Raw genomic sequence first — 26,560 nt, 5'->3', positions numbered from 1 at the left:
TATTATTATAATATATATAGATCTTCGACAATTTTATTGTATACGTCCGAGAGAAGAATCTTAATTAGAATTTTTAAAAAGTCTTAAATAAAACTTTTAAAAAAGGAAAAAATTTGATCTCAAAAATGTTCGACACGGCAAGAAACTGTTATCTCGACGAATTTTGTGTGTGAAAGAATGTAATATTTTTTTTTAAATTTCACTGAATGAAATGCAATATAAATCTGGGATCTTGCATAAAATTACCACACATGTAATTCTGCGTGCACATTTCGCTTATCGCAATTTAATTATTATTATGATTAAATTATTGCATATTTTACAGGATATTTTCGAGATATGTATGTACATACGTACGAGAAAATGTCGGGCGTGTATGCGGTATTCGCTAATTGGCAAGCAAAGGGTTAATGCAACAATTCGTAAGCGACGCGTGTTTCTGTCCGTTCGGTCCAACGACGCGGCATTAATTACGTTACACAAACGTACTGTTATATTTAGCGGCACCGATATATGCATACATCGGCGCACACACATGCGGGATTTTCCGATGAACCGTACGCGGCACGCGAATTCTCCATCGCAAATTCCTGCAACGCGAATATTTGACGCTCTTATGCCGTCGAGGACAAGCATAATGTCGTAAGAGAAACACGCCTCTTCTCCTTCAGTATGAATAGGTTACTCAAGGCCAAAGAAATTTGCCGCTCGATCTGATCGGTTTTTATATGCGACGGAAAATTGCGTGTCGCAAAATTGCGAAATAAAACCCGCAACATAATTATATAAGCCCGTATTTTACACGCAAACCTATATTTAAATCTAATAATAATCTAATAATAAATATATCTAATCTTAGAAATATATTTTTGAGTCTATATACGTGTATAATATATGCAGAAAAATTTTTTTCCCCATATTGCATGATATATACGTCACATTATATTTTGTTTGGAGACACGTGAAAATAAATGGACACACAAACGTTCATTTCAAACAAATTCATCATATCCGTTTAAATGATATTACTTTTTCATTTGCGCGGAAGTTCTTAACTCGAGAGATCGATGCATCGAGTGCGTAGTGTTCTTAACTCCTTCTTGTATGTACCTTTCACCGGCTTCGATAAGGAATTATATTTAAACCAACGACACGTAACGCAGCCGCAGCCGGGAGGAATGAAGAAATCGCGCGCTTTTATCGCGATTTGTCCGCGTTCGCGGAATGCAGCGTTGTAATTGCATCAAACAGAAGGACATATTACGCTTCTCTCTGTCTCTCTCTCTCTCTCACTCCGCGATTACTTTCTTTACTTTTCTCTGTTTATATAATTGTCCTCGGCGCGCAAAGAGAATACGTATTTAACGCGCGAGCGTTGGACTAGGAGAATTGTTTTCTCGATTCTTAATTCTCGCGGCAATTATACATATTTCTATAAAAGCAATAGAAGGTAACACGGTACACGGGCAACCTTGCATAGAATGCTTTCCCGTTATTATTCTCGGCAAACTAAAACAGGAAACACAACTCACTGACGGAAGCAACAAAGAGCCGGACTTTTCGCCTCTCGATTCACGAATGCCTGGAATCGGAAACTTTCTCAGTCTTGGAATGAAAATGCGCGGCGCCGCTCAAGAAGGCACGTGAGGTATTCGAATATATACGGGGTGCTCGGAAACAATACTCATTTCGATTAAAGTCAATGTTTTTCGGTAGAAAAGGTCCCATCGGATTCTATCCTTTTTACATTTTATTTCATTTTTTATATAACTAATATTTACATTATTTTTTTCCAAGTTCTTGATTTTATTTAATGCTCTAGTCTCTAGTGTAAACCTTTTTGAAACATGTTACTTTTTATGTGTGAAAAAAATTTGCTGCTGAAAAATAGTCCTGCTTAATTTAAGGATATTATAAGGATTAGGAGAAAATCAACTGGAATGAAATAAATTATATAATCAATAATATACCTATAAACTAATATCTTGCAGCTAACGGTATACAACATGAATTAAAAAGCTTGTTAAAGAAAAATCCATTTTATTATCTAAATGATTTATTTTTTATTTAACTAACTGAAAATATTTCAGAAAAAGAGAGATCTTTACTTTTACTTATAATTTAGAAACTATCCATGTTTGATCATTTTTATGAAGAAACGATCAACTTCAACTTTGCTCGAAAAATCCATAAGCAAAGTTGAAGTGGCCGCTGTCATTTGTTGAGCACCCTGCATATGCAACGCATAAGATTCCTAATATCACCGCGTATAGAGAGGCAAAATAATTATTAACTGTAGTCAAGAATCGCACCGGTAGTTGTTAACATCATGAAAGTACATTTCTGGGAATCGTTCGCGATTTCTTCGTCCGGGATAGTACTCTATTAACCTAGAGAATATCTAAGAGAGTGAATCGTGATCGTTGTTAAATCCAAATTCCAACCAAACACATTGTTAGAAACATGACTGTGTTTTTACTTTCTTAGACTGAATTAATAAAAATGTCATTAATGATTAATAAAAATACTCAGACTTTGTTTTATGTTCCACTGATTATGACTTAAAAAAATTTCGCTAAAAAATTTATACATTTCTTTAACAAAATATATTGCTATAAATTTATCATCATAATGTTATAATGTAAGACGTATTTTAAAATATCACTGATTGTGAAACAGTCTATCACTAACTGATTCTTTCAGTGAGCTTTCGCTGAACTTACAGTACCTACTATACTTATAACAGATTATGAGATCATTATTGACTATTCACTGCTGTTCAGTGATAATACATACACTAATTCCATTTAAGAGAGTGAACGTAAAAGCGTTGCACGATTATCGTTACTAGATGATATCGTTATTAGATGATAGCTGCTGATACCGATCGTGCATACCAAATTCGCGATAGTATCGGATTAGTATTGCAGGGAGGAGAAGGGGGGAAATTGCGGCGTAGCTACAAGAGATCGTTTCTCTATCGGCGCCACAACGGTTTCCTTTTCCCGCGTCGGAAAACTTTCTCGAGATGCAACGATCTCGCTCGCGTGCGCGTATATATAATACATGTATGTATATATATATATATATATATATATATATATATATATTTACAGAAAATCTATATATAGCGTCGCTTCTAATATCTACCCGAGTAATATTGCGACTGGACCGGTAGCCCCGACAAGCTCATAAGTAATTGCGGGCGTAAAATCCGGTTCACGGCGACGGCATTGCCACGAACACGCGTTATTATCAGCCGATCGGAAACTGGCTGGATAGGAGCTTTCATAAGCGTGTGTATGACACCGTCATCCTGCAACCAGAGTGCGTGTCCTAGATACGCACGGGCCTTACTCCAGAAACGGTGATCACGATTCAACGGGAAAAAAGAAGACCCGAAATTTTTGGTTGATCAAGAATGCGCGATGTAATATTCGACACACGGTGAAATTCTGCTGAAGAGGCGAAATTTCTCGAAAACTTTATTACAAGTACCTATTTGAATCTAATAACGATGCTGATACTTTTGCAAGAAATTGAGGAAGCCAATGAAAAGATATAAGAAAAAAATTTTTTTAAATAATAATTTCGTAAAAAATTTTCTCTTGTAACTTCATAAAATGCTATTGATGTAGAAATGTATTTTATTACTATATATTGTTTGTGTAATATGATTTCATATTTAAAAAAGATTTGATATTTGTCACAATGATAGACGTCATACTTTTTTAGGAAGAAACAATAAAGTACAACGAGATAAATTAAAGGTCAAAAATAGGGAGGAATATAATGAGATGCTCGTAAGATAAGAGAATATCAAGGTCAACAATATCACAGTTCGATTCACGCGAGAGAAGAAGGTATCGAGTTTCCGTAAATATGTACTGTACATTTAACAGAGAAGTTATGCTTACGAATATCTCATCATTTATTAAACTTAACAAACGCTTTAGAAAATATATTCAATCTGTAATTCACATATATATATATGTATGTATATAAATATCTTTATATATAAACATACAACGTTATTTTAATAACAAAAATATTAAAATTTAATATGATTGATTAAATTAATATCTTTGATAAAACTGCCAACCATTTTTTCTCTACAAATATATTCTTAGATTCTTCAGAAATTAATAAATTATATAATCAAAATTTTTTCGCTGCTAATGATATATAAAAAATAATATTTGCTATTGTAAGAAATATAATATAAATATATATAAAGAAAAAGTTGCATTTTAACAAAAAAAAAAAAAAAAAAAATATGTAATTTATATTTCTCAAATAAATAAATCTTATATCAATTAATTTTCAGAAACCATCGTCGACTTTCTGCCCTGTCCAGAATAAGAACACTTCTATTCGGTATTGAGTTAAAAAACTGAGATAAATCTATTTTTTTTCACCATAGAAACACACTCTAATATTGCTTCTCTGTTCTAGTCACATAAAAAAACCCTGTCGCGATCCCTCCCGGGAGGAATATTATAAACCTATCATTAGAACTCTCGTATCGAGGGCACTCGAGGAAAGGCACTCCACCGAGTCGTGCTAAAAATATACGCCAAATAAATCTTGATCACGCATCCGAAACGAGGCCCTTCTTCCTCGCCGTACATCGGCTCTGTACGCGGTGCCCTCGCTGCAATTTGATCGTCAATTAACCCTTGTACTATCAAGAGGGGTCCGCCGGGACCCCATAGTGGGATTTCATTCAGTAATGTTTTTAGCATCGCGCTCGAGAGCGTGTCCGCCCTCTTTTTATACCTTACTCATTGTCAGATAGAATCACGAGGCAAATCTTGTTACCCGCGTTCCAAATAAATGACTTTATGATTTTATGAGTATTATTACGCGTGCACAAGTGTTCTTAACACCGATTAAAATCTCTTAATAAGAAATGAAATTAATGTAGCGCGCTGTCACTCGACTTATAAAGCAACCATAAATACGGCGAAGACGAATAATAAATTAATTAAACACGTTACTTTGTGTTCCTCGTATATCTCTCTACGCGTAGTTTATTCAGATTTAGAAACAAAATTAACGCATGCGTGCAATGAATAAATTTCACTCAATTATAAATAACGCGAGATCCTAACGCGCTGTCTTCTCCTCCCCCCCCCCCTCCACCCGGAAAGCGGAATTCATCATCACGTAATGCGACGCGTGTCCGTGGAAAGAAAAGTGCGCGCGGAATAACGCGTGCGGTAGGAGTTGGCGCCAATCCGCATCCTCCCGCATCCCTCCGGTCGCCGACGCCGTCGCCGCCGAGGCCCTCCAGACTACGGAGTGACTAAAATATTCGGGGGGCCTTCATTCTTCAGTTTCACCAATATCAAGTAACTGCACATTGCCTTACAAAGATACGAAACGGCCTCTTTAAAATTGATCATTCTTTTCAGAAAGCAGATTACCCGCGCTTCTGCGAGAGCGATATAAATCCCTCTTCTTTAATTCTGCCTTATAATTTATCTTAATTATAAAGATAATATTATGTTTAAGATACTGAATTTTCGTTTATCCAGAATGATAATTTACGCTTTACCTAATGCCAAAGAATTTGCAATCACGCGAGCATATTATTATTAATTAATCTAACTATATAACAGCGTAAGAATTTTTTTTCTGAATTATTATGAATGTAAAACATACAAATTTTTAATGAGATCCTCTAATTAAAAAAAATTTTTTATTAACGTCTTTAAAAATGCGAGGAGTTATTGATCTCTTAACGCTTGCCTGGTATAAGTAGCTACGCGCCTGTGTTCTCGGATGTAGTGTATTAGTATCCCCAAGTTATATACTTCGCGCGCCGCATAAAGATGAAGAGAGAAGGAGAGTAACGGGGAAAGAGCGCGGGCTGTATTGCGCCTCGAGAGGAACGTTGAAAGATAGAGAAAGAAAGTCGGCTGTGTCGGATGTCTGCTCGTCGCCCGGATCGTTTTTCTCCGCGAGGAGCGGCGCGCATGGCGCCTCCGCATGGGATCGGCCGACCGGATCGCCGGCTCCGAGTCTTACATTGCGTGCTGCATCGCGACGAAAAAGAATCGCCGCGTCGGGGAAAAAAATACCGTGGCGAGCTCGAAAATGTTTCCTGTTCGAGGGAAATTGAACAAAAAAAAAAGACTCGACCAGAGCGAAAAAGTAAAGAAGATATTTATCATTTATAATTTACTATAAAAATTTAACGAACTTTTCCAAATTTTTCGAACACGTGGAACTTACTTGTCATCTTTTGACAAGTGATTTCCACGTGTGATCCGTCTCCGTATCTTTATTGTTCTACTTCTTAGCATTTATGCTTGAGTCAAAATTGACTTCTGCTCTCTCTCTCTCTCTCTTTTGCTTCTTTAAATAGATTAAAAAAGAAACAAGAAAAAGTGATATATAGTTCCTGTTTTATGTTGCCAAATAAAAATAATAGTTCTTTTACGAGGAGGGTTGAAAGAATATCGACGAAGATATTTGTGTAGTAAACCGAAGAGACTGGAGCCGTTATTTTTTCTTCCTGAGAAAAATTTTGCTTGGACGTAATACCGGTTTACGCTTAAAAATAAGCCGAATCAGTGGCATTGCACGTGTCCTCGGTTTCCTAAAAAGGACTTAAAGATACGATGACCACCGCCCGTTAACCTACAATTTTGAAAGCCGGTCACCTCTTTTCATTCAACCGCGCGATACGAATAAGTGCAATGAAATGAAGATAATTGTCAAAGACTGCTTTATCAAAAACACATCCTCTGGAGAATAAAGGGATGAAAAGCATTTTTTATCGCAACATATAATAAATTCCTAATCCTTAACATTAAATAAAATATTCTTTATATCGCTTTTCTCATATATCGCATATCTTTTCTATTACAAAATTTTATAAATGTTACATTCTTGGATTTTAATAATACGTTATTTTTTCGATACTTGATTTTATTATTCACAGTACAAAACTAGAATGACAAATGGAGAATCAGTGTATTATCAAACAATAAATAGTTATTGATAGTTTTAAGTATACGTATAAGATAGTTATAAATATAACACTACAAATCAAAAATCTTACTGCAAATCTCACTGAAAAAATTAATTAATCGTAGTGCCTGTTTCAATCAATAATATTTTTAAAAATGTTTTTTGTATTACATAGTATTCTATAAAATAAATTTATAGTAACAGTTCTGTTAAAGAAATATCTGAGTTTAACCGTTTTCTTCATTTTCTTAAGATTTATCACATTTTACAAGAGAGTAAAAAAAAATATTAGCTATATATTAGCTATGCGTTTCCAAATATGTATATGAGAATTTTTTCGAAAAAAAATAAAATTAATACATATTATTCCTAATTTTTCAGTGATATCTTATTGCCATAATAATAAGATTTAACAATAAGACAAAAAAAGAGTGAGTGTTTTTATTAAACATCACTAAAATTTTCACCGATTCAGTTTAAGGAAATAAATTTTCACAGGCATGTAGTCTTTTAACCAAGAACTTTATTATATCAAGAATTTTTCATTCGATATGACGGAACTGATCGCGACGCGACGGGTAACACAAGTCAGCTGATCGGATCATCGAGAAAATCAGCTTAAAGTAGTTTCCAACTCCTGAGTAATTCGATCGCCTTTATGTCGAAATCCGCGTCCTCTTTTATACTCTCTCTAATCTTTTGCCGCGAAACAAGAGCGATGAAAGTGATTTCGCGTACCGGAATCGCGACGCGAATAGTGAGTGCCTCCTATTGGATTCTATTTCTTCGCTTCTATGCGAAGAAGAATGCGTTTTCACTACACGATGCATCTGTCCCACATGATCGGGATTTATTGGAGCGATACCAACCAAACTCACATACGCACACACACACACACACGCACAAACACACACACACGCATCCGCCCGTTAAATTTTTTAAATCCGACAAAAAGAGTAAATTTAACGTCCGTTTGAAAACGATTATAACAGCTTCTTATGATTTATTAATCATCTAGAACTTACATTTTTTAATCTTTTTTTATATGCCACTAGTTCGAGCTGAACGGTTTGAAGTCTCAGACGCACAACCATCGGTTTTGTTTGAATACTTTTGCGACCCTGAATACTAATGCATTTATGTGGCGAAGATAATTAACGAAGACAATGCCTGGCGTTATCGTAATAAATTTACAAGTTTTCTGAAGCGTGATTAGATCGATGATCGCGCGGTGGTAGTGTGATTAGAAGACGGCAAAACCGATTTGCGACAGTCACGGTTTCTCGAAAACTGGGTTGGGCGAATTGAGCAATTCAATTGTTACCCCCACGGAAGTTAATTAGGAATCTAACGTACGCGGCAATTACCGCATTATAATGGTCGCACGCGTAAAATTATTACTCCGATGCTTTCTAATTACGAAAATGGTTGTAGATTGGCATGCGCCGGGAACGTTGCAATATTTCTCTCTCTCTCTTTCTCTCTCTCTCTCTCTCTCGCTCGCTCGCTCGCTCACAGGGTATTAATAGTATATTAATAGTAGGAATCAACTCACCCAGAACCGCATCGATTGCGAACGTTTATAAGATTTTCGCGTAATTAAATATCCAACTATGTGTATACGAAAGAGTCTGCTACATATATATAAACAAACAAATAACTATACTCGTTTAATATCGTTCGAGCGAAATATAATTTCAACTGGTTTGCCGGAAAGAAAAAATTTATTCTTTTTTAGTCGCTTTCTCAAAGATATCTACTAAAAGAAAATGTTTAATTTGCTATCGCAAACATATACGTAAATATATACATATAAATTTAGAATGCTCTCGCATATAACGTGATTTTTATTATATATTTGTAAACAGATAAGATCGCTGTTATTGCATGTTTTGTCGATAAAATAAAAGCGAGAAACTATTTATAAGATCTACACTACACACAAATTATTCCTTACTATATATGATAATTTTTTTATATATGTGGTGAATATAATTATATGTTCATATTAATTATAATCTCCGCAAAAGTTAAAGGTAACATGATGTAGGTGTATTTAACCAATTAACTTGTATAATTTAATAAATTTAATTATATGAAATGTTGTACTATGTCATCGATTTAGGTGACTTTAAATTTACCAGACAATTCTTTCTCTTTCTTCCTTTCAGCAAAAGAGTTTTGAAGTAAATTGAAATGCATGTTTGCCGCATCGGCATGAATTCGACACTTTCCGCGATCGAATTTTCACGCATGCACATCCGGGTATTTTTGCGTGTGCGACTCTTAATTTTATGCGTATTCGAAAGTCACGAAAACAAATATCGTGCTAATGTAGCAGCTAGTTTCTATATGGTATATGGCGCTACCGATCGGATATGTTGAACATTCTTCTCGTCTTACATATATGCTCAAGGAACAATGACGGTCAATTGTTGCAATTAGAGCACCGAGTTTACCGTACGAATCAGCAACGCAGCTGTTCGCGAGAGCGCCGGTAATTTTTGACCGGTCGCAATTAATCGCATCACGACACCACGCGGGAAAGTCTTTCAGCTATTATTAAACAGACAAGCTTGCGTTCTTGAAGAGTAAAACATTCAATTTTGATATTAGCCTTATATTTAACGATTTAAAAAACTTTTAAGTTGGAGTAGACATAATTGGAAACTATGTATTTGATATTTTCAATGATTAATTCAATTTTTCCGCAATGAATTTCATATTTAATCTGTTCTATTACAGGAAATAATTTATGCGCTTCCTTTTTTAGTTAAACAATATTTATGAAAATATTAATTATAAGGATTTCCTAATAAAAATAATATTTATAAAAATATTAATTATAAGGATTTCTTAATAAAAAAACTTATGATTTAAAATATTTTCAAGAGACCACATGTACAATTGTAGCTGTTGGACAAGTCTTTTCTTTTAACTTTGACAATAGATTTTAATTATTGTCCTAAAATACATTATTTTCACATATTTATTGTACTTTTATATAAAAAGAAATAACTAGATAGTTTTCATTTTACAATTTTTATATATTTTAAACTGTTCAACATATATTAAAACGTGAATATATCAACTGTCATAAATATATACTTATCGTAATTAAGATGTATTGATAAAAATAGCTCTGTAGGATGCGTTTTATTTTTGTATCGCTCGTACATGACGAAATCCATTGACGGGCCTCGGGATAAATCAAATGACACATGCAAAGATTCAACGAGGAGTATTGATATTATTGTGCCTGACACCTTATACTGCGTACAATCATTATCTTATCTTGCGAGGATGTAGATGTATTGCGATAATGCGTTTGTTTACAACGCGTATTAGTCGATAAGTGTATCATTACTAGTTATATATTGTACTTTCTTGAATTCTATCTCTGAACTAATTGTCGTGACCTTTCGAATATTTCTGTCATTTATCTAACAATAAGACGAAGAGGAAAAAAGCATCAAATATTTTTTAAATATCTATCTTTACAGATTTCTCGATTAAAAAAAAATTTTTAATAATTTTAAAAAATTGCAAATTTTAAAACATTATACAATATATAATTATTAAATGTAGATAAAAATATCGAATTTATGGACGGAATTTCTATAATTTGTCTCATCGTATTGTTCTAGAAAATTATTCGTGTATATTTTTTCTTCGTTCACCTTTTCGAAAGAATCGATTCTTATCTTTTGAACAAGGAATAGATGACATTACTGACTGAAAGATATTAGCTAATCCATCGACATACGTTTATGGCGGTAAAACAGTCGGTTCACACAAAGGACATTCCATTCCGTCTTACGTCGTTCGCGTTGATCTTTGTGTCACGATGGTTGCAATTATTTCATTGTCAGTTTAGTTGTCTAAAATAATCCAAGAAATTTCTAATTGTTTCAAAACCGCGATTACGCGCGAGACGTGATATAAAAAATTGAATTTTATCAAAATATTATCTAGTTGATAACAGTTTATAACAGTTAATAGTAATATATATATATATATAATCTTGTGTAAATTGACAATTTATATGTAATCTTTAATTAGAATTTAATTGAAAACTTTATATTGCTCTATTTTTCTCTAATCAATCGCCAAAAAATCTATGTACATTATTTTGCATAGATATTTAAAAAATGTTTTATACCCCCGTCCATTCCTCCGTTTTATAACAGTTATATTAGATTATAATGTAATAATTTTCAAACTTATCCTTTTATGTATTTATTAGTATTATTAATTAATGTAATATCCTAATGTATTTTAATTAATAAAGTTAATTAATTCATTAAGCATTATCTGTTAAATGAGATGTAAAGGTATAATTAACATTATTTCTTTTAAGTCTGTAATCTCGAATTTTCGAATAAATAAGATAAATCAGGATTCTCAAAAGGTTACTCAATGTATGTTAACGTGTTATCGTCCCAAGACTTTGAATTATGTACGAGGTTTCAACTGCACCCCGAGTCGATTGAAGCCCGTGCAACACGAGCGATCTGAATGCGAGAGCGAGTGATATCACAGCCGAGGGTTAAACCCAGCGGTACCAAGAATCATGTAATATATGATGACACGCATAACAAGACTATCATCAGCGAAAACGCTTTTTGCGCGACGCGCTATGAATATTGAACAAGGACTCGCGCGTCCGTAATAATAAAGGGGCGTCTGTATACCGTATATTATATAGCGGAAGAGCGGAATACATACATCTCGCGCACATTGAGATAGACCTCGAGATATCGCCCACGGTATCTCCCAAACCATCTGATGATCGCAGTTTATTAATGAAACTCGATTTACATCGATTTGCTCTGCGGCGACAAGCAGTGCTTACAGTTTACATTGACCAATATTTTATCGATGCCGCAAGAAATATCAGTAAGTAAAGTATGATTCAGAGGAAAAGGTTCGAAAGTGAGATCTTGCCACACTGGCCAAATTTTGAAAACAGACGGAATAAACGATTAAAAAATATAAAATTTATAAATTATATTGTTTTATAATTATAGCAACGTTTTATTAAAATTTATAAACTATTTCCGAAAACACATACACAATTAATTTTTAAAACAACTTTTAATATATATTTCTCTTGCGAAATCAAATAATTATTTAATTTCTAATAACGGAGAGATCATTTGAAAATCAATAAATTCAAGTCAAGTCTTGAGAAGCGATATCATTAGGTTAATGTAATTCTGTAAAGTAATTTCGAACGGGGAGTAGAAATGAGGCTGTAAAATCTCAAAGCCTCCTTCCTTTCAAGCTCTCTTCCCGTATTTTTTTCTTTTTTTTTTCTAAAAAAAAAAACACGAGATCGACTCTTTCTCTTTTGTCGAGGTCGCACGCATCACGATGCATCTCAAATAAATTCTAATGCGGTTTCCCTGACGTGTTAAGAGAATACTTTATCTCGCGAGATGTGCCGCCACGCGATGCGGTCTGGTTTCGCGGCGGCACTTTTCCGCGCGGTCAACTGCGAGAAGCAAAACCGGTCTGGAACGAGTCCGCGAAACAACGATGGAATGACGCGACACGCGATGAGTGTCGTCGTCGGATTTCGGCGATTAATTGCTTTAAAATTGTCAGACCATTTATCTCGCAATCTTTCATCGTGTCAAATAAATCTGAATATTCGTGGTAAATCTCACTGGTCTTAACAAAATTTTAATATTAACAAGCGAAAATTATTTAATAGCGTCAGAAATCATTACACACATATATTAATATGATTAATGTTCTTTTAGTAATGATTGTCTCAAATTTTATTCTCTTACAGAAAGAATTGTACTCTCTCTGTAAAATATTTACGATGCTACCTACGTAGGATTTTAAGACCTAATGTAACATGTAAATATTTCTATTTCGGTTAGCGGTTTGCAGGCTTCTTGCGCATTTAATTATTCAGAGAACAGAGCCATACGATTTTCTAAATCGTATCTATCATATATATTATGTTTTCGCATTTGTATTTCTATATAACAGTAATTCGTTCAGTAGATTATAGCGTATGATACAATAAGAAAAAAGTAAGAAAGAAAGAAATTGTTTTTTAATATATATACTATTGATCGATACATCGGATAGCATCTCTCTCTTTCTCTGATGTGAGACACTCTGACAATGAGATTATTTTGGTACTTACTTGGTTGGTAAGCCTGGTCGCTGTCCTTACACCCACGACTATGTCGCACGATGTAATAGGAGCGTAACTGTATTCGAATGCGCTCGTGGCCTCCAACAAGTTTTCTTTTTCTTTTTGTAACTCTCTCCGATCGCAGAGAGGCGTCGCGAGAATTTCCCAGCTGACTAATTATCGAAACGAACAATTTATTTAATTTCAAGAGCACGCATCGAATTAAAATAAATAGCGCTGAAACATTACGTCAACATGAAATTTTCGCCGTTACAATGTTTTTTAATTAAACTTTCTCTCTAATATTACTATTAAGAAAGTCGATAAGTATGTGTTTTTGTTGTTGTACTTGTTATTATGTTTTTCGAGATTAATTTAAGTGCCCAACTCGACTTCGATATTTTGGTGCCGCGATTTTTGTCGACGATATTTTCGCGAACAGAAATTAATTCACACCCGTAATATACATTGCATTCGTTGAGTAACGCGTTGACCAAACAGGTTCGATCGTGAGACGTCCTTCTTTTCGACTTTGTTTACTGTTACGCCATTGCACAAGCGATGTATTTCACCTCCCACGTGTCCCGCACGATCAGAAATCATGTATACTGGGTGATTAAAGAGAAGAAGATAAAAGATAAGATAAAAGATGCTCTTGTCACATCGAAATGCGGGATCGTTAAAAACATCGTACATAAAAAAAAAAATCGTAGATAAAAAATAATAGCAATGCCTCTCTCTCTTTACAATTTTATTGATTATTAAAACATTCAATATTGTGAAACGTTTAATCTTAAATTCATATACATAGATTCTGTTAATAATAGGATATGTTTCTGTAAGTGATTAATGATAAGATAATTATTAGATTATTAGTCTGTCAAAACTGTATGTCAATCAGTCTCGGTATTAAAACAATTGTCACTGTTTTTTTTTTTTGTTTTGATTATTCTAAAATCTATCCCAGAAAAAGAACGCGTGACTTCTCGGACACCCCGTACATCAAACTTGGAGAAACTGCTCCCCAAGAAAAACGACTAAATAAAGATAGTCGAGAGAGACCAGTTTAATATTTTTTTTTAATAATCATAGATAACCTGATTTTCCAACACTGTCAAAGTCTGTTGAGAAAAAAAACGCGAAAGAAATACACTCAATTAAAAGATAAAGGAACGAAGTAAAGCCATATAAATTAAATTCCATACGCTTATTGACAACGTCGGTCAATCTTCTCCCGGAACGAAAAGTCGCACGTGCCCAAGCTTCCTGTTGCGATTTTGCAATCCAAGATCTCGTTTAACCGCACGTTCCCGATCGTCGCGGCGAGGAACTGATTACGGGAGCGCGCTGCATCCGCGGAGGTCCTGCGTGAAAGGAACGGAATGGAAAGGAAGCGGAACGACGTGTGTTGTTGCGCGGCACTTTGCGAACTCGATAGAACGCACGCTTTTCACCGTTAGTCGGCTGACAACTGCCTTCGAAAGACGGAGGAGTGTCAGTCGTGCTCTCGATCGTCGAATTCGTCGAATCGTTGCACGCGAACTGCACCCGCGTTTTTTATTTCATGAATAATTTGCCGAAGGAGAAATTAAATTTTTCGACGATTGAAAAAAAGTCGAATAAATGTTCGGTCTGTTTAGTGCGAAAAATTCGTACATTGAGAAACGTTAAAATAAATTTCAAGAAATTTTAAAAAATATTATTTTATTTTAATTCACACAAATGATTCTTGAAAAAGATTCCTCGACTTATCCATTTTTGATGTATTGAGATGCGTCTCTTCTCAAACTGTATCCCATTTTAATTAATCCTTACTCCGTATTCTTATTTTTGAAACCTTCTAACTGTACAGGTAGATCAGCGTATTTTCGATAAATTTATTAATATGTAAAAGTGTTTTAAAAAATTTGAAAAAATATATATACCTTCTCTTTGAACATTCTAAATAAAGACTAAAATAATAAATTTGAAAAATAATTTACTTAAATATATTATTTTATGATTATTTGTTTTCGAGAAATTGACGTTGTTAGAAAAATCACAGAAAAATGATCCATCAGTACGAAATAAGGGTTAATGATAAAAAGTCGAAAATTATAATACAAAATTTAAAAAAATCATAATCAAATATATTTTCGTATAAGACTTGATTTAACATAAAAAAAAAAAATGTCAAAGTGTATGGCATCGATTTCAGATGTTAAAAAATGCAATTAAATTAAGTGATTTAAATAAACTCGTAGTATTCGTGTCGCGCGCTGTGTGCTCAACGATACTAAACGCATGCGGAATGGAGATCACAATGCGTGCGGCATGACGTTATTTGCGAGCCGCAAATTGATTTCAGGCTGTCCGGTCGCGGCCTTTTGGCACGCGGGTGTATCGCTTTGTGCAAGGCGATACCTTCCCAGAAATGCAATCTCGACGGCGCACGTGCGACTTGGGAAACGGCCGTTCCGCTACCTCGCTCTCTCCTTCTTTCTACCTGCCTGTGCCATGTCTGCACGCACGCACGCACACGTGACCGTCCTCTGCCCCCGCGCGTTAACGCGCTTCTTCGCTTTAATTACGTGAAAAAAATGATTTGATGCGAGAATGCAATTTATTAATAGCTCCCTTTCTCTCTTCCGATCTATGTCCAGAACAGTTACAATCATCTTCAATAATATTATCTGAATATGATGCGGAATGCATTCTGCGTACCTAACGCTCGTTAAAAGCCCTGCTTGTGCCCTGCTTGTGTTGCAGCTAAATTAATCAGTCAGACGAGCGCCGACAGGCCAATTATATACGGCGCGGATTCCATTTGCGATTCCCGCGACTCGACAGGTAAATCCGCCGCGGGCGGCTCTAAATCAACTACCTCGTGTAATTATACGCGAGTCGTATGTCGCGACGTCGACTCATTTAATTCGCGCGCAACATCCGGATCTGATCCTTCGCTACAGTGGCATTCGGATATTCATAAAGTGTGTAAATCCTGCCGCGTAGTTACGCGAGTGATATATATCTGAGATATTAATTACGTTCCGTTATCCTAGAATCTGATAATGCTGTGCTGAGTGCATTCTATTCTTAGTCTAACGCGTACTACTGTATACAGTTGGGATATATCTCAACAGTTTTCAAATTCTCTTTGTGACTACAGTAAATTTTTGCGAATGATTTTGTTATCACGTGTGTCGTAAAAATATCTTTTCTCAAAAATCGAGTATGTTATTTCTTTTCCGCAATAATTGACTAAAGTGTCGTTGTACTTTACACGAATTTACTGCAACTAAATGTTCGAGTGTTGAAGAAATAAATTGTAATATAAAAAAATCATGATAGAGATTTCATTTATAAAAAAAGAAAATCTATTCAATAAATTATATAAACAAATTTGTTGATAAAATATAGCGAAATCCTGTGAATATTTTATCTTCTTTATTCTATTTTTAATTAGATAAAAAATAAAGATTTAATGTTGAAATGTGGATGAGTGTTTCGACTGACTCTTAAGAAATAATAATATTAAAATAACATTAATTTTTTATTTATTTATAAATGTTACAATGTTTTTCATTTGAAATATGATGATCTTCATAATGAAATGTGATGCACGAATCTAAGGATTAATGAATAAATTGCGTTAAAAGAAAGTTCTTCTTATTTTCTTTCATGCTTTATTACCTATTTTTCTTATATCTTTTTTACTATATGAAGTTTCTTTTGATAAGCTTTAAGTATTAAATGCTTTAAAATTTCTCGATCTAAAGTTTGAGAAACAATCCGTGTCGCTATTGAAATTTCTAGAGAAACACAGTTTATCCGATAAGAAAGTGCCGAGATTGGAGATTGTTCGTGCCGATTAGCAGCTCATACGAGAGCATAATGTTCACGCTCGTGTGCACGATTTACGAATGCATTCGCACCTTCGTTGGCGACACGCTGCAAGTTTTTCCCGACCCGCCCACGATTGTCGAATCGATTGGTCTCGAAGTAAGAGGTCAACATATTCTCAAGAATATCAAATCGCTTTCTACGACGTTCGATACTCGAATTTTAGCCATTTTGACATTTAATGTTATCCGGTTAAATGTTAAAACACGATGCGCTTCTGTGCAAGAGATTATTGTTACATCATTTATCGCGTCCGCTGGTATAAATATAAAAAATTCCTCGGCGTTTCCGAGAAATTCTCTTACGAACGATAATATCTGGAACGTGCATAGAGCCGCCTTTCACGCGACTCGGTTTCTGCACGTTTTATCAGTATTTAAAGTGTCGCGTCTCGCACTTTCGCAATCTTCAGGAAACATGCGTGACATTCGTCAAAATATACAAAGTGACGATGCGTAAACCCAAGCTAATTATTCCGGTCATGTTTCGACATATTGGCCGTCCACTCCCGGAATCTTATTACAACATGTCGTGACACACGCGTCCTATTTACTTTGACTCTGTGAAAAATATTTATAACCACTTCAATACTTTCTCGCGCGTGTCTTTCTACGCACATATATTTTTTTTCTCTCCGCAAATGTAGTCAAAGTGTCAAAACTAGATTTCTTAGAACCAAATACCCGTGTGCTTTAAGCGATTACATAAAGAGAATAAGAAGCTGGAAAGAAAAAAAAAAAAAAAAAAAAAAAAAAAAAAAAAAAAAAAAGGATGAGCGGCCTTTCAGATAGACAAACGCCGCAGGTCAAGGGTCGAATGTGTCGGTCTATCTATCCATCATATCTCGATTCTGGAATCAGCTGTTGTGGACCACGGCTGGAGCCGCGGAAAAGGGAACTGCGCGCATATCTCGATCCAGCGACACACAGGTCGTCCCCTTCCTCGTTCGCGATCAGACTTCGTGTGTGTGTATGTGTTTATATCAATATACACACACATATAAAACCGGATATCTCCACTAACCGAGGAGGGTTAAAGTCGCGGAGATGCCTAATGTTGCTACTCGCTACGATTCCCTTATACGTTTCAGCAGAATCGAGATAAAGGTTCGTTCACACACTCTATCGTGGCCGATTCGAAGCTACGCTCGCTCGCTTCCTCAATTTCCTTAATGAGAAAGACGTGCACGATCGATGAAGGAAAACGTTATTACGTCAATACATTAACTGTTATGAAAGAAGTATTTCGTACCGCTTGTCAAAGTTTATACGGTTGAAGTTTCTCAATCTTGATACAACGAGTTAAAAAAATCTCTGTTTAAACGAAGAGAAAAACAGACAAGATTGGTTACGTCATTATTATAATAACTAGCTTATACGATCGTTCGCGCGGACATTAGAGAGTGAAAGGGTTGAAGGTTCATGTTTCTTCGTCAAGTGGAACGAACGATGATAACTCGCGCGGCGAAAATCATATCGTACTTTGCGTGGGCGAGTGCAATCAAGAACGAAGATACGAGTTCGCATGAAGAAGAACAAAGCCTGTAAACATCCTCTTTCCCTCGTCACAAGCGACCAATGTCGAAACACAACGGAAAGAAAAAGGACTGAACGACGATCCTATTTAGATAATGCGTTATCCAGCAACACATCATCGTGACAAAGGAATCGCGGGAAACGGCTGCTAATATTCTCACAATAATTATTATTCTCATCGAAAAATAATTAAATAAAAATTTCAAAGAAAAAGAGATTGAATTATAATACAACACAATGCACACTTTCGATTTATATCTTTGTTTGTGAATTTTGTTTACTGACAATGAGTTGAATTCTCATCACGGAAAAAATAATAAGGTTAATCAACTTTATAAAATTGATCAATGTTATTTGAATTGCGCATTATTTGCACATATATATATATTTTTTTTTTTTTCAATTTTTAAAACAATTTATCAAATTTTAAAAGTTTAATAATTTATTCTTTTATTAATCAAACAAGATAAATATTATTTTTAATTTCTTTTATAAATAATTTATACAACTTTATTAATTTATATAACTTTCTATATTTTTATTATTAATCTCTATATTCATATTTTTAAAATTTTCTTTTAATTTTTACTGAAATAATTTTTATTCAGAATGCCAAAAAATCCCATTCCGAAGGATAAAAAATTTATAAATATAGAAATCGATAATAAAACTATAAAAAGTTTGAATAATAAAATAGAAAAATATAAAAAAGCTTGAATGATATAAGATTAAGCATAATAAGATATAAATGCAATCGATTCTTACACCATAGCGCTGATAACGCCACGTTGTGTACGTACATGCGAGGTTAATCTGTTTAGGATTAAATAGAAGAAATCAAAGACTTAGATACTCTTGGCGGAGACGTACACGTTCTGGTCTCGCGAGTGAACCTGCGCCGCCGCGGGCGATGCAATTCTCCTTTAAAATTTCTGCACGTGCAAGCGAGGCCGCGGGAAATCAAGTTCAATGGCGTCTGGGATGAAGATCTAAGCTGGTCGTACACGCGTGTACGTAAAAGACACGTAGTACACGCGAAAGAGAACCTGTCTCGAAGAAGCGCATCGCGCGACTTTTCACGAATAGTCGCGTGAATATATTATACCTCTCCCCTCTCGATCACGTGTCCAGATCACACTATACTTATTTTAGCGTACAAAAATTGTGTATTATACGCACTGTAGCCTTTTTCATTAATCTTAACGATAATAATTATATTTTTCTGCAACGCTGCAAATGCGTGTATATAATTTGTATAAAGTTCCACTTCCTGCGATTAAATTTCTCTTTAATTCCTTTATGCTTTATGAAAAAAAATTGTGTTACAGGGAATAAATATATATTATTATATGTATTAATAGATGATTATGTAGTATTATTCACACTAGAGATTTTTAAAACATATTTTTTGTTTTAGTAGATTTTCTATATATAGGATATTTCTAACGCATGCCTTTTGACGATTTTTAATTTTTTGATCAATTTAAAGTCAATTTTTCCTCAATAAAAATATCGACAGAAATAATTGATTTTTTCGTCACGTATATCATTGTAACTAAGTCTCAAATAAAAATTATATCAAATTAAAATTCTAAAAAGTAAACAATTTGAAATTAAAAATTCACGTGGTAAAAATCAAATTAATGAAAATAAATTGAAGGCCAATGAAAATAGATCGAAACCAACGCGCAGTTATTCTTGCGTCAAATATTGCATTTATATATGTATATCAATTATTATTATACAAATCAAATATTATGCCAAACGTTTCGATTTACATCAGATCCTTTTCAGTGGTAAATCTAAATAAATAATTCAGACACTCATAGACCGAAAAGAAAAAAAAACTTATGCTCCTTCTTACAAAAGTAAGTACATTATATCAAATGTCAAATATAATATCAAAGAAAACATAACAAGAGATAATGACTATTATAATTCGCAAATTTAAAGGTGAATGTTAACATACATGATATCTAATTTTTTATCTCATAATCAGTATGCCTTTGAAAAGAAGAAAAAAACATTTTTTCAACAGTCAAATATCTCACAATAAACCACTGTAAACATTGTAAGCCACATTGTTTACAGCAGTTTATCGTGAAGTATTTCACTGTTGAAATGATATTTTTTCTCTTTTAAAGGCATACTGAGATGGCATAATATTTTATTTATAATAATAGTTGATTAATGAATACAATGTTTGACGCAAAGATAACTGTGCATTCGTTTTCATTGGTCTTCAATTTATTTTCATTAATTTGATTTGAAATTAGCTGAAAAATGTAATTTATTTTTTTGACTTTTCAGAATTTTGGTTTGCAAAAATCCTGTTTTTTCTTTAATCAGTTATGGAAAATTATTAATGCCTCAATATTTCCTAAAGAAAAGTCAACTTTGGATTAGCCAAGGAATCTGTCATTAAAAGGACATTTAATAGTTTTGAGACGCCAGCGCATAAATCGAAAGTACTGATAATAATTGTTAAACGATACTAGAGACGTATACTTGGGTGTTTATTAAACGGTAAAGAGTCGTAGCATGGTATTAATGTTTCGATAACTCTCACGATCGAAAGATTTCCGGCGTTTGTTACGTTCTCTCTCGCGCGCTCTGGGGTCGCAGAACCAGAGGAGCAAGAAACACGCCTACGCCATGGCAAAGCCCACGCTACCAGGACCGTAAGTATCGGTCTGATGTGACCGAGATGTCGTGTGCACCGGAATGCCCATTGCACAAACCGATATTTATTCCGAACGAGAATCGCGGAAATACTCCTCGCGGAAGAACCGCCGCGTTTAAATGCGGGCGCGATCGTGTTCCTCGATTCGGCGAACGAGACTTGTCGCGCATCAAGATCGGGCCACGTGGTCTTTTATTCGTCTCAGCTTGTACGCGGAATTACGAGAGCGAGTGTCATACGGTGTATGTGTATGTAATTTGTCTTTCTTGTTACGCGTTCCTCTCTCTCTCTCTCTCTCTCTCTCTCTCTCTCTCTTTCTCTCTGCTCGTAAATTCCTGGATATCGTTTCAATTCTCCGAAATTCGAAGTTTTAAGATGCTCCAATATTTATCACATGGTCAAAATGTTGAGATAACAATAATTTATAACCGATTAAAGAAAAAAAATAAGCTTTTCACAAACTAAAATTCTAGGAAGTAAAATAAAAAAAGAAAATAAAATAAAAACAAATTTTACATTTTTTGCTAATTTTAATTTCAGACTTATTGTTAGTTATAATGATTTAGATATATGTAATAAAAAAAATAATTCTCTCGACATTTTTATTAAGGAAGAGTTGATTTTAAATTGACCAAAAAATTTAAGACACTGTTAACCGTATCTTCGCAATTTATGGGGCTTCGGAAAGTTAATTTCAAGACTTCAAGATCTCCGATGTTTTACAAAACTTGAACCCTCGACATTTAGATTCGAGAAATTAGAGGCACTACAGATTTCGTGTGACCTTATTTAGAAAGCGCGAGTCACAATACATATTCTAATGTACTTTCCAAAGTACGACGGTATATTATCGTAGTATGGCCGTTTTTGTACCGTCGAAAAGAGACTGGAGCAACTTTTGAAGAGATCCGGACGCATGGAGAAAGAGAGAGAGAAATTTTTCGTTGCGACGCGACGTGACGCGACGCGCAGCGTAAAAGGGCAAGGATACGCAGCACACACGCATGGAACGCACGCGCGTTTGGCCGTCATTCTAAGCTGCATCCGGCAAAGCGGCGGTTTTTTGCGACACGCCGAGTATTGCATCCTTAAGTTTTGCGCCACTTGTCCCTTGGAAGTGGTCGGACGTGCTGAAGGGAGATCTTCGTGGAGTTGCAAACTTTCGCGTAGTGAAAAATCCGAGGAATTTTTCCGGCCGAACATCGATTCGATTTTATAATTATAATCCCTTTCGAATTTCGTTCGCGTTTTTTTTTTTTTTTTTTTACGAGTACTTAGCTAGTTATACATTTCAAACGAGATCTGTACGCGAGAATATTGCAACTCTACGACGGGTTTTATTTATCACAGGCGATTAATCCCGTCGACTAGCTTCCCCGAGTTAACTTCTCGACCTTCTTATGGGAACCTCGCTACGCGCGTAACGTCTCAATTACACTTTTTGTCATTACGAAATAGCATATATTTTACGCGGCTGTAGACTTTCTAATTAAAGAGAAGTGCCAGGCGAGCGCTCTCTTCAAAAGCTCTTCTACCGCAGTAGAATATTTAAATTAGAAAAACATATACATCGAGAAAAAATATCGATTTATCAACAATCAGATAAATTTCTTTTCATCAAGAATTACAATTTTAAATTCGCCAAAGAATTTTGTCGGCAGAAAATGCATGATTTCTGACGAAATGGATATGAAAAAAAAGATATTTACAAACTGTTCTTCTCGTAACTTTCATATGATACGCAAATTTGAAATTTATATATATTTCGTCATGGTCAACCGTTTCAAAATATATAAATTGTTTCAGGCTTGTCTTCTTTAAAAAGTGCAAATATCTTAGCTTTTCTTTCATTAATATAAAAAAATTATAATTATCCGAGTTTTTGTAAAAATAGCTCCTGTCACTCGTATTTATATATATTTAATAACATATTTAATTATATTTTAATAATTTTATTTTTATTATAATTATATTTATATCATACACTATTCTTTCTCTCTCTCTCTCTCTCTCTCTCTCTCTCTCTATAAGAAACAATACTACATTTATCTTTTTTTTCCTTTTTTCTCATCGATATTCTTTACGTACAAATCTTGCATGCAACGCGGGAAATCTGCGCAATTGCGTGCATCTCAAATTGGTTAAACGCACTGGAGAGAAAAAGAGAGAGAGAGAGAGAGAAGACGATCACGTCATTAGACACAATAAACGCGGACGACAAGCCTCGAGACTCGAGACGCGCATTAATTTGGATCGTTTGCGTTTCGAGAATGCGTGTCCGCACTTTCATTTGCTTTGCGCCATGCACGAAATTCGAGATGTTCCGCGAAACACGTGTCGGAAAAAACACAAGAACTGCATGTGTAACATCATACATAATCGAGGCGCACGCGCGCAAACGCATGCGCGGTCGATCTCGGAATCACGTTTACGAGAAAGAAATGAGAGGGAAAAAGTGACACACGAGAGATATCGCATTGTCGCTTACCGAAAAATTCCTCCCAACTGACCGAACCGGAGTCGGAGTCCACGGCGTTGGCGCTCGCAGCCTCCACCTCGCTGCCCATCGCGTCGTCCGCAGCGATGATCCCTCGTATCTCGTCTTTCGTCGAACGTTGCTTTTACACGCGTGACGTGCAACGATCGTCGCGCAACGACGTCTCGCCAGGCCGCTCCAAACAGGCTCGAAAACATATCCATGAACGCGCGAGAACCGACATTGTCTTTCGGAAACACTAAAGTCTCGCGCGTCGAACGAGAGGGTGAACGATCGCGCGAAACAGACACGCGAGCGCGAGAGAGAGACAACAGACCAACACGCTACGCCAGACGGATCACGACTGACACCGCCGACTGGAATCGCCAGAACTGGACCCTGGACCGGCGCGCCGAAACTCTCGCCCGAGAAGGGTGAGGGGTGAGGCGAGAGCGTAAAACCGACGTCGGATTCGGGCGGCACTCTTGCGCTCTTGCGCTCTGTGCGCACGTCACACACAACACACTCCTTGCAGGATAAAACGCGACTGACGGACTGACACGATCGGCGCGCGTCGTCCGAAAATCGCCGAGGGTGAACGATCGCGCGGGCCAATGAACGCATTTCTCTGAATTTTACCAAAGTGTCTCGATTTTTGAGTTCTTTTCATATATATTTATTTTGATCTCTACTAAACAGAAAAAAAAGGAAAAATTATGAGAGAATAAAAATAACATTTGTTAAATGGATCTGTCTAAAAGATCCAGGCTGGGGTATGTCTTAAATCGAGGGCGAACGATTGCGTGGGCTAACCGAATGCATTTCTCTGAATTTTACGAAACAGTCTCTCGACTTTGAATCCTTTTTTTCCAGATTTATTTTGATCTGTGTTTAGAAACCTTAGTGAAGATAAATTGTAATCAGAATAACAATTTTTTACAAATATATCTATAAAAGATTTTTATTATAGAATCTTAATTTTAAAAGATATTAAATGATCTTAATTAACGTTACCTTTTACTATCATCGCGGGCTGTTTAAATATTCCTTGAAACTATGTGTTTAAAGTAATATATAAACGTTTCGAAAGATTTGCTGAGATATTTCAATGAGAAAGCATAGAAATTATAGACATATTGTATGGAATATTAACGAATGCGTGACATCAGAATAAAAGATCTCTCGAAAATACACTCAAAATCCGGGGCACCGCAAAAGAATACATTCTTCCGAGCCTCTGCGCGCGTGGCGTTTATTTTTCGAAGAAGCGTGGAATACGCACTTACACGTGCGTATATATATTAGAGGGGCACGCACGATACGTCAACGGAATCGCCGCCGTTCTATTATTAGATGGCCGATGCTCGCTGTTGCATCCGACGAGAATGAATGGAGAATGCGCTCCCTAAACATAAGGACGTTGCTCTTTAATGTTCGTTACAAACAAAATTGCGTTAATATCAGAAAATGAAAATTTATCCCCAAAATTTCAAGACACCGTTTTTACCTTCCGAGAATTTTCTTTTAAATTTAAAATTAATCTTTCCTATTATTAACCTTGAGATTAGGGAGGAATAATTGTAAAAGTTTGGTCGTGGAAGTCTCCCTTCATTTGAGATTTTTCTTCATGTAAATTTTGAATAACTCTCGTATTATATTTTTCATAATAAACATGACTTTTAAAAAATAAAACTGTAATAAAAACTTTTGTTAATAAAAAACATATTGTATTAATACATATTTTATTAATTTTGAAAAGAGAGCCTATTGCAGCACATGTTCCTAAACGTCTTATCTTTTAGACATCTTTAAGATATCTTTTGACCTTTTTGTGCTGTATAGGAGATTGACACGTTATTAATTTTTTCTAATAGTCTTTAATATCTTTTGTATGTTACTGCTATTTTATTTCTTATAAAAATGATAAAGTGAATAATGTCGTTTATATAATCTAAATAGTTTAATAATAAAAATACGATTAATTGCCTTCTCTTTCTAGCATATTATAAATAATAATTTAAATAATATAAATCATTTAATAATTTGAATATAAATTGTATAAATTTGCAATATTACATGCAAAAATATAAATATGTTAATTATTCAAATACTTGTTTATATATATTTCGCATTATAATGTAGCCATAAACAATATATTGAACGATATAGAATGCCGACGCGAGTACATATGTATATACATATGGTTTATATTTTATATATATACACACACACACATTTCTCGTTTTATTATATTTAATAGTTACATCTCTGATCTTAGTTATATTTTTCGCTCGAATTTAAGTAATTCATTATCTTCTCATCTTATGTATATAAAATAATAATAGTTTGTAACGATACGAAAACGATAAGAAAACGCGCGATCTTATCTCACGCTGTGTTTTTAATTATTACAAAGTCTGTTTTATTGCCACAGTGAGATATTAATCTGTACAAAGTAATCTAATATGTATATTTGACTGTATAAAGTATCGATAGAATAATGTTTGTAGCACAGATTTTATGACTTTTTAAAAAATCTCTCATATGGAATTACATATTGAATCATTTTTTTAATATACACTTTGGAAATAGAGTATCAATTATTTTTATTATTTAAGTATAATGATAAGGAATTGCGCCTAAAATAGAATACAAATGTAGATTATAATCAATGTTAACTTCGAGCAATAACGATGTTTTTCGAAAAGAGAAAAAGGACACAGGTACATATATAACTTAAAATGATATAAATAAATTATCACAAATGTGTATCGTAAAAAAATTGTAACGTAAATCTATAAATCGATCACGACAACGAAAAGCACTAACAATGATTATATAATAAT

General features: G+C 34.7%; 2 protein-coding genes across 2 annotated transcripts in view; one reads left to right on the top strand and one right to left on the bottom strand.

Moving 5' to 3' along the window:
* The window catches only part of Gefmeso (Guanine nucleotide exchange factor in mesoderm), a 41,600-nt gene extending 17,367 nt beyond the window's left edge, over positions 1–24,233 (bottom strand). The window contains exon 1 of the mRNA XM_072893688.1: positions 23,727–24,233. Coding sequence (XP_072749789.1) covers positions 23,727–23,805 — 79 coding nt within the window. The 5' untranslated portion in view covers positions 23,806–24,233. The remainder of the gene's footprint in view (positions 1–23,726) is intronic.
* The window catches only part of LOC140666473 (RNA-binding protein 25), a 58,959-nt gene that overhangs the window by 4,382 nt on the left and 28,017 nt on the right, over positions 1–26,560 (top strand). The window lies entirely within an intron of this gene.

The sequence above is a fragment of the Anoplolepis gracilipes genome, chromosome 6 (assembly GCF_047496725.1).
Source record: "Anoplolepis gracilipes chromosome 6, ASM4749672v1, whole genome shotgun sequence".
Lineage (NCBI taxonomy): Eukaryota > Metazoa > Arthropoda > Insecta > Hymenoptera > Formicidae > Anoplolepis > Anoplolepis gracilipes.
The sequence above is the reverse complement of the archived record's forward strand: the minus strand, read 5'-3'. Positions and strand labels throughout refer to the sequence as shown.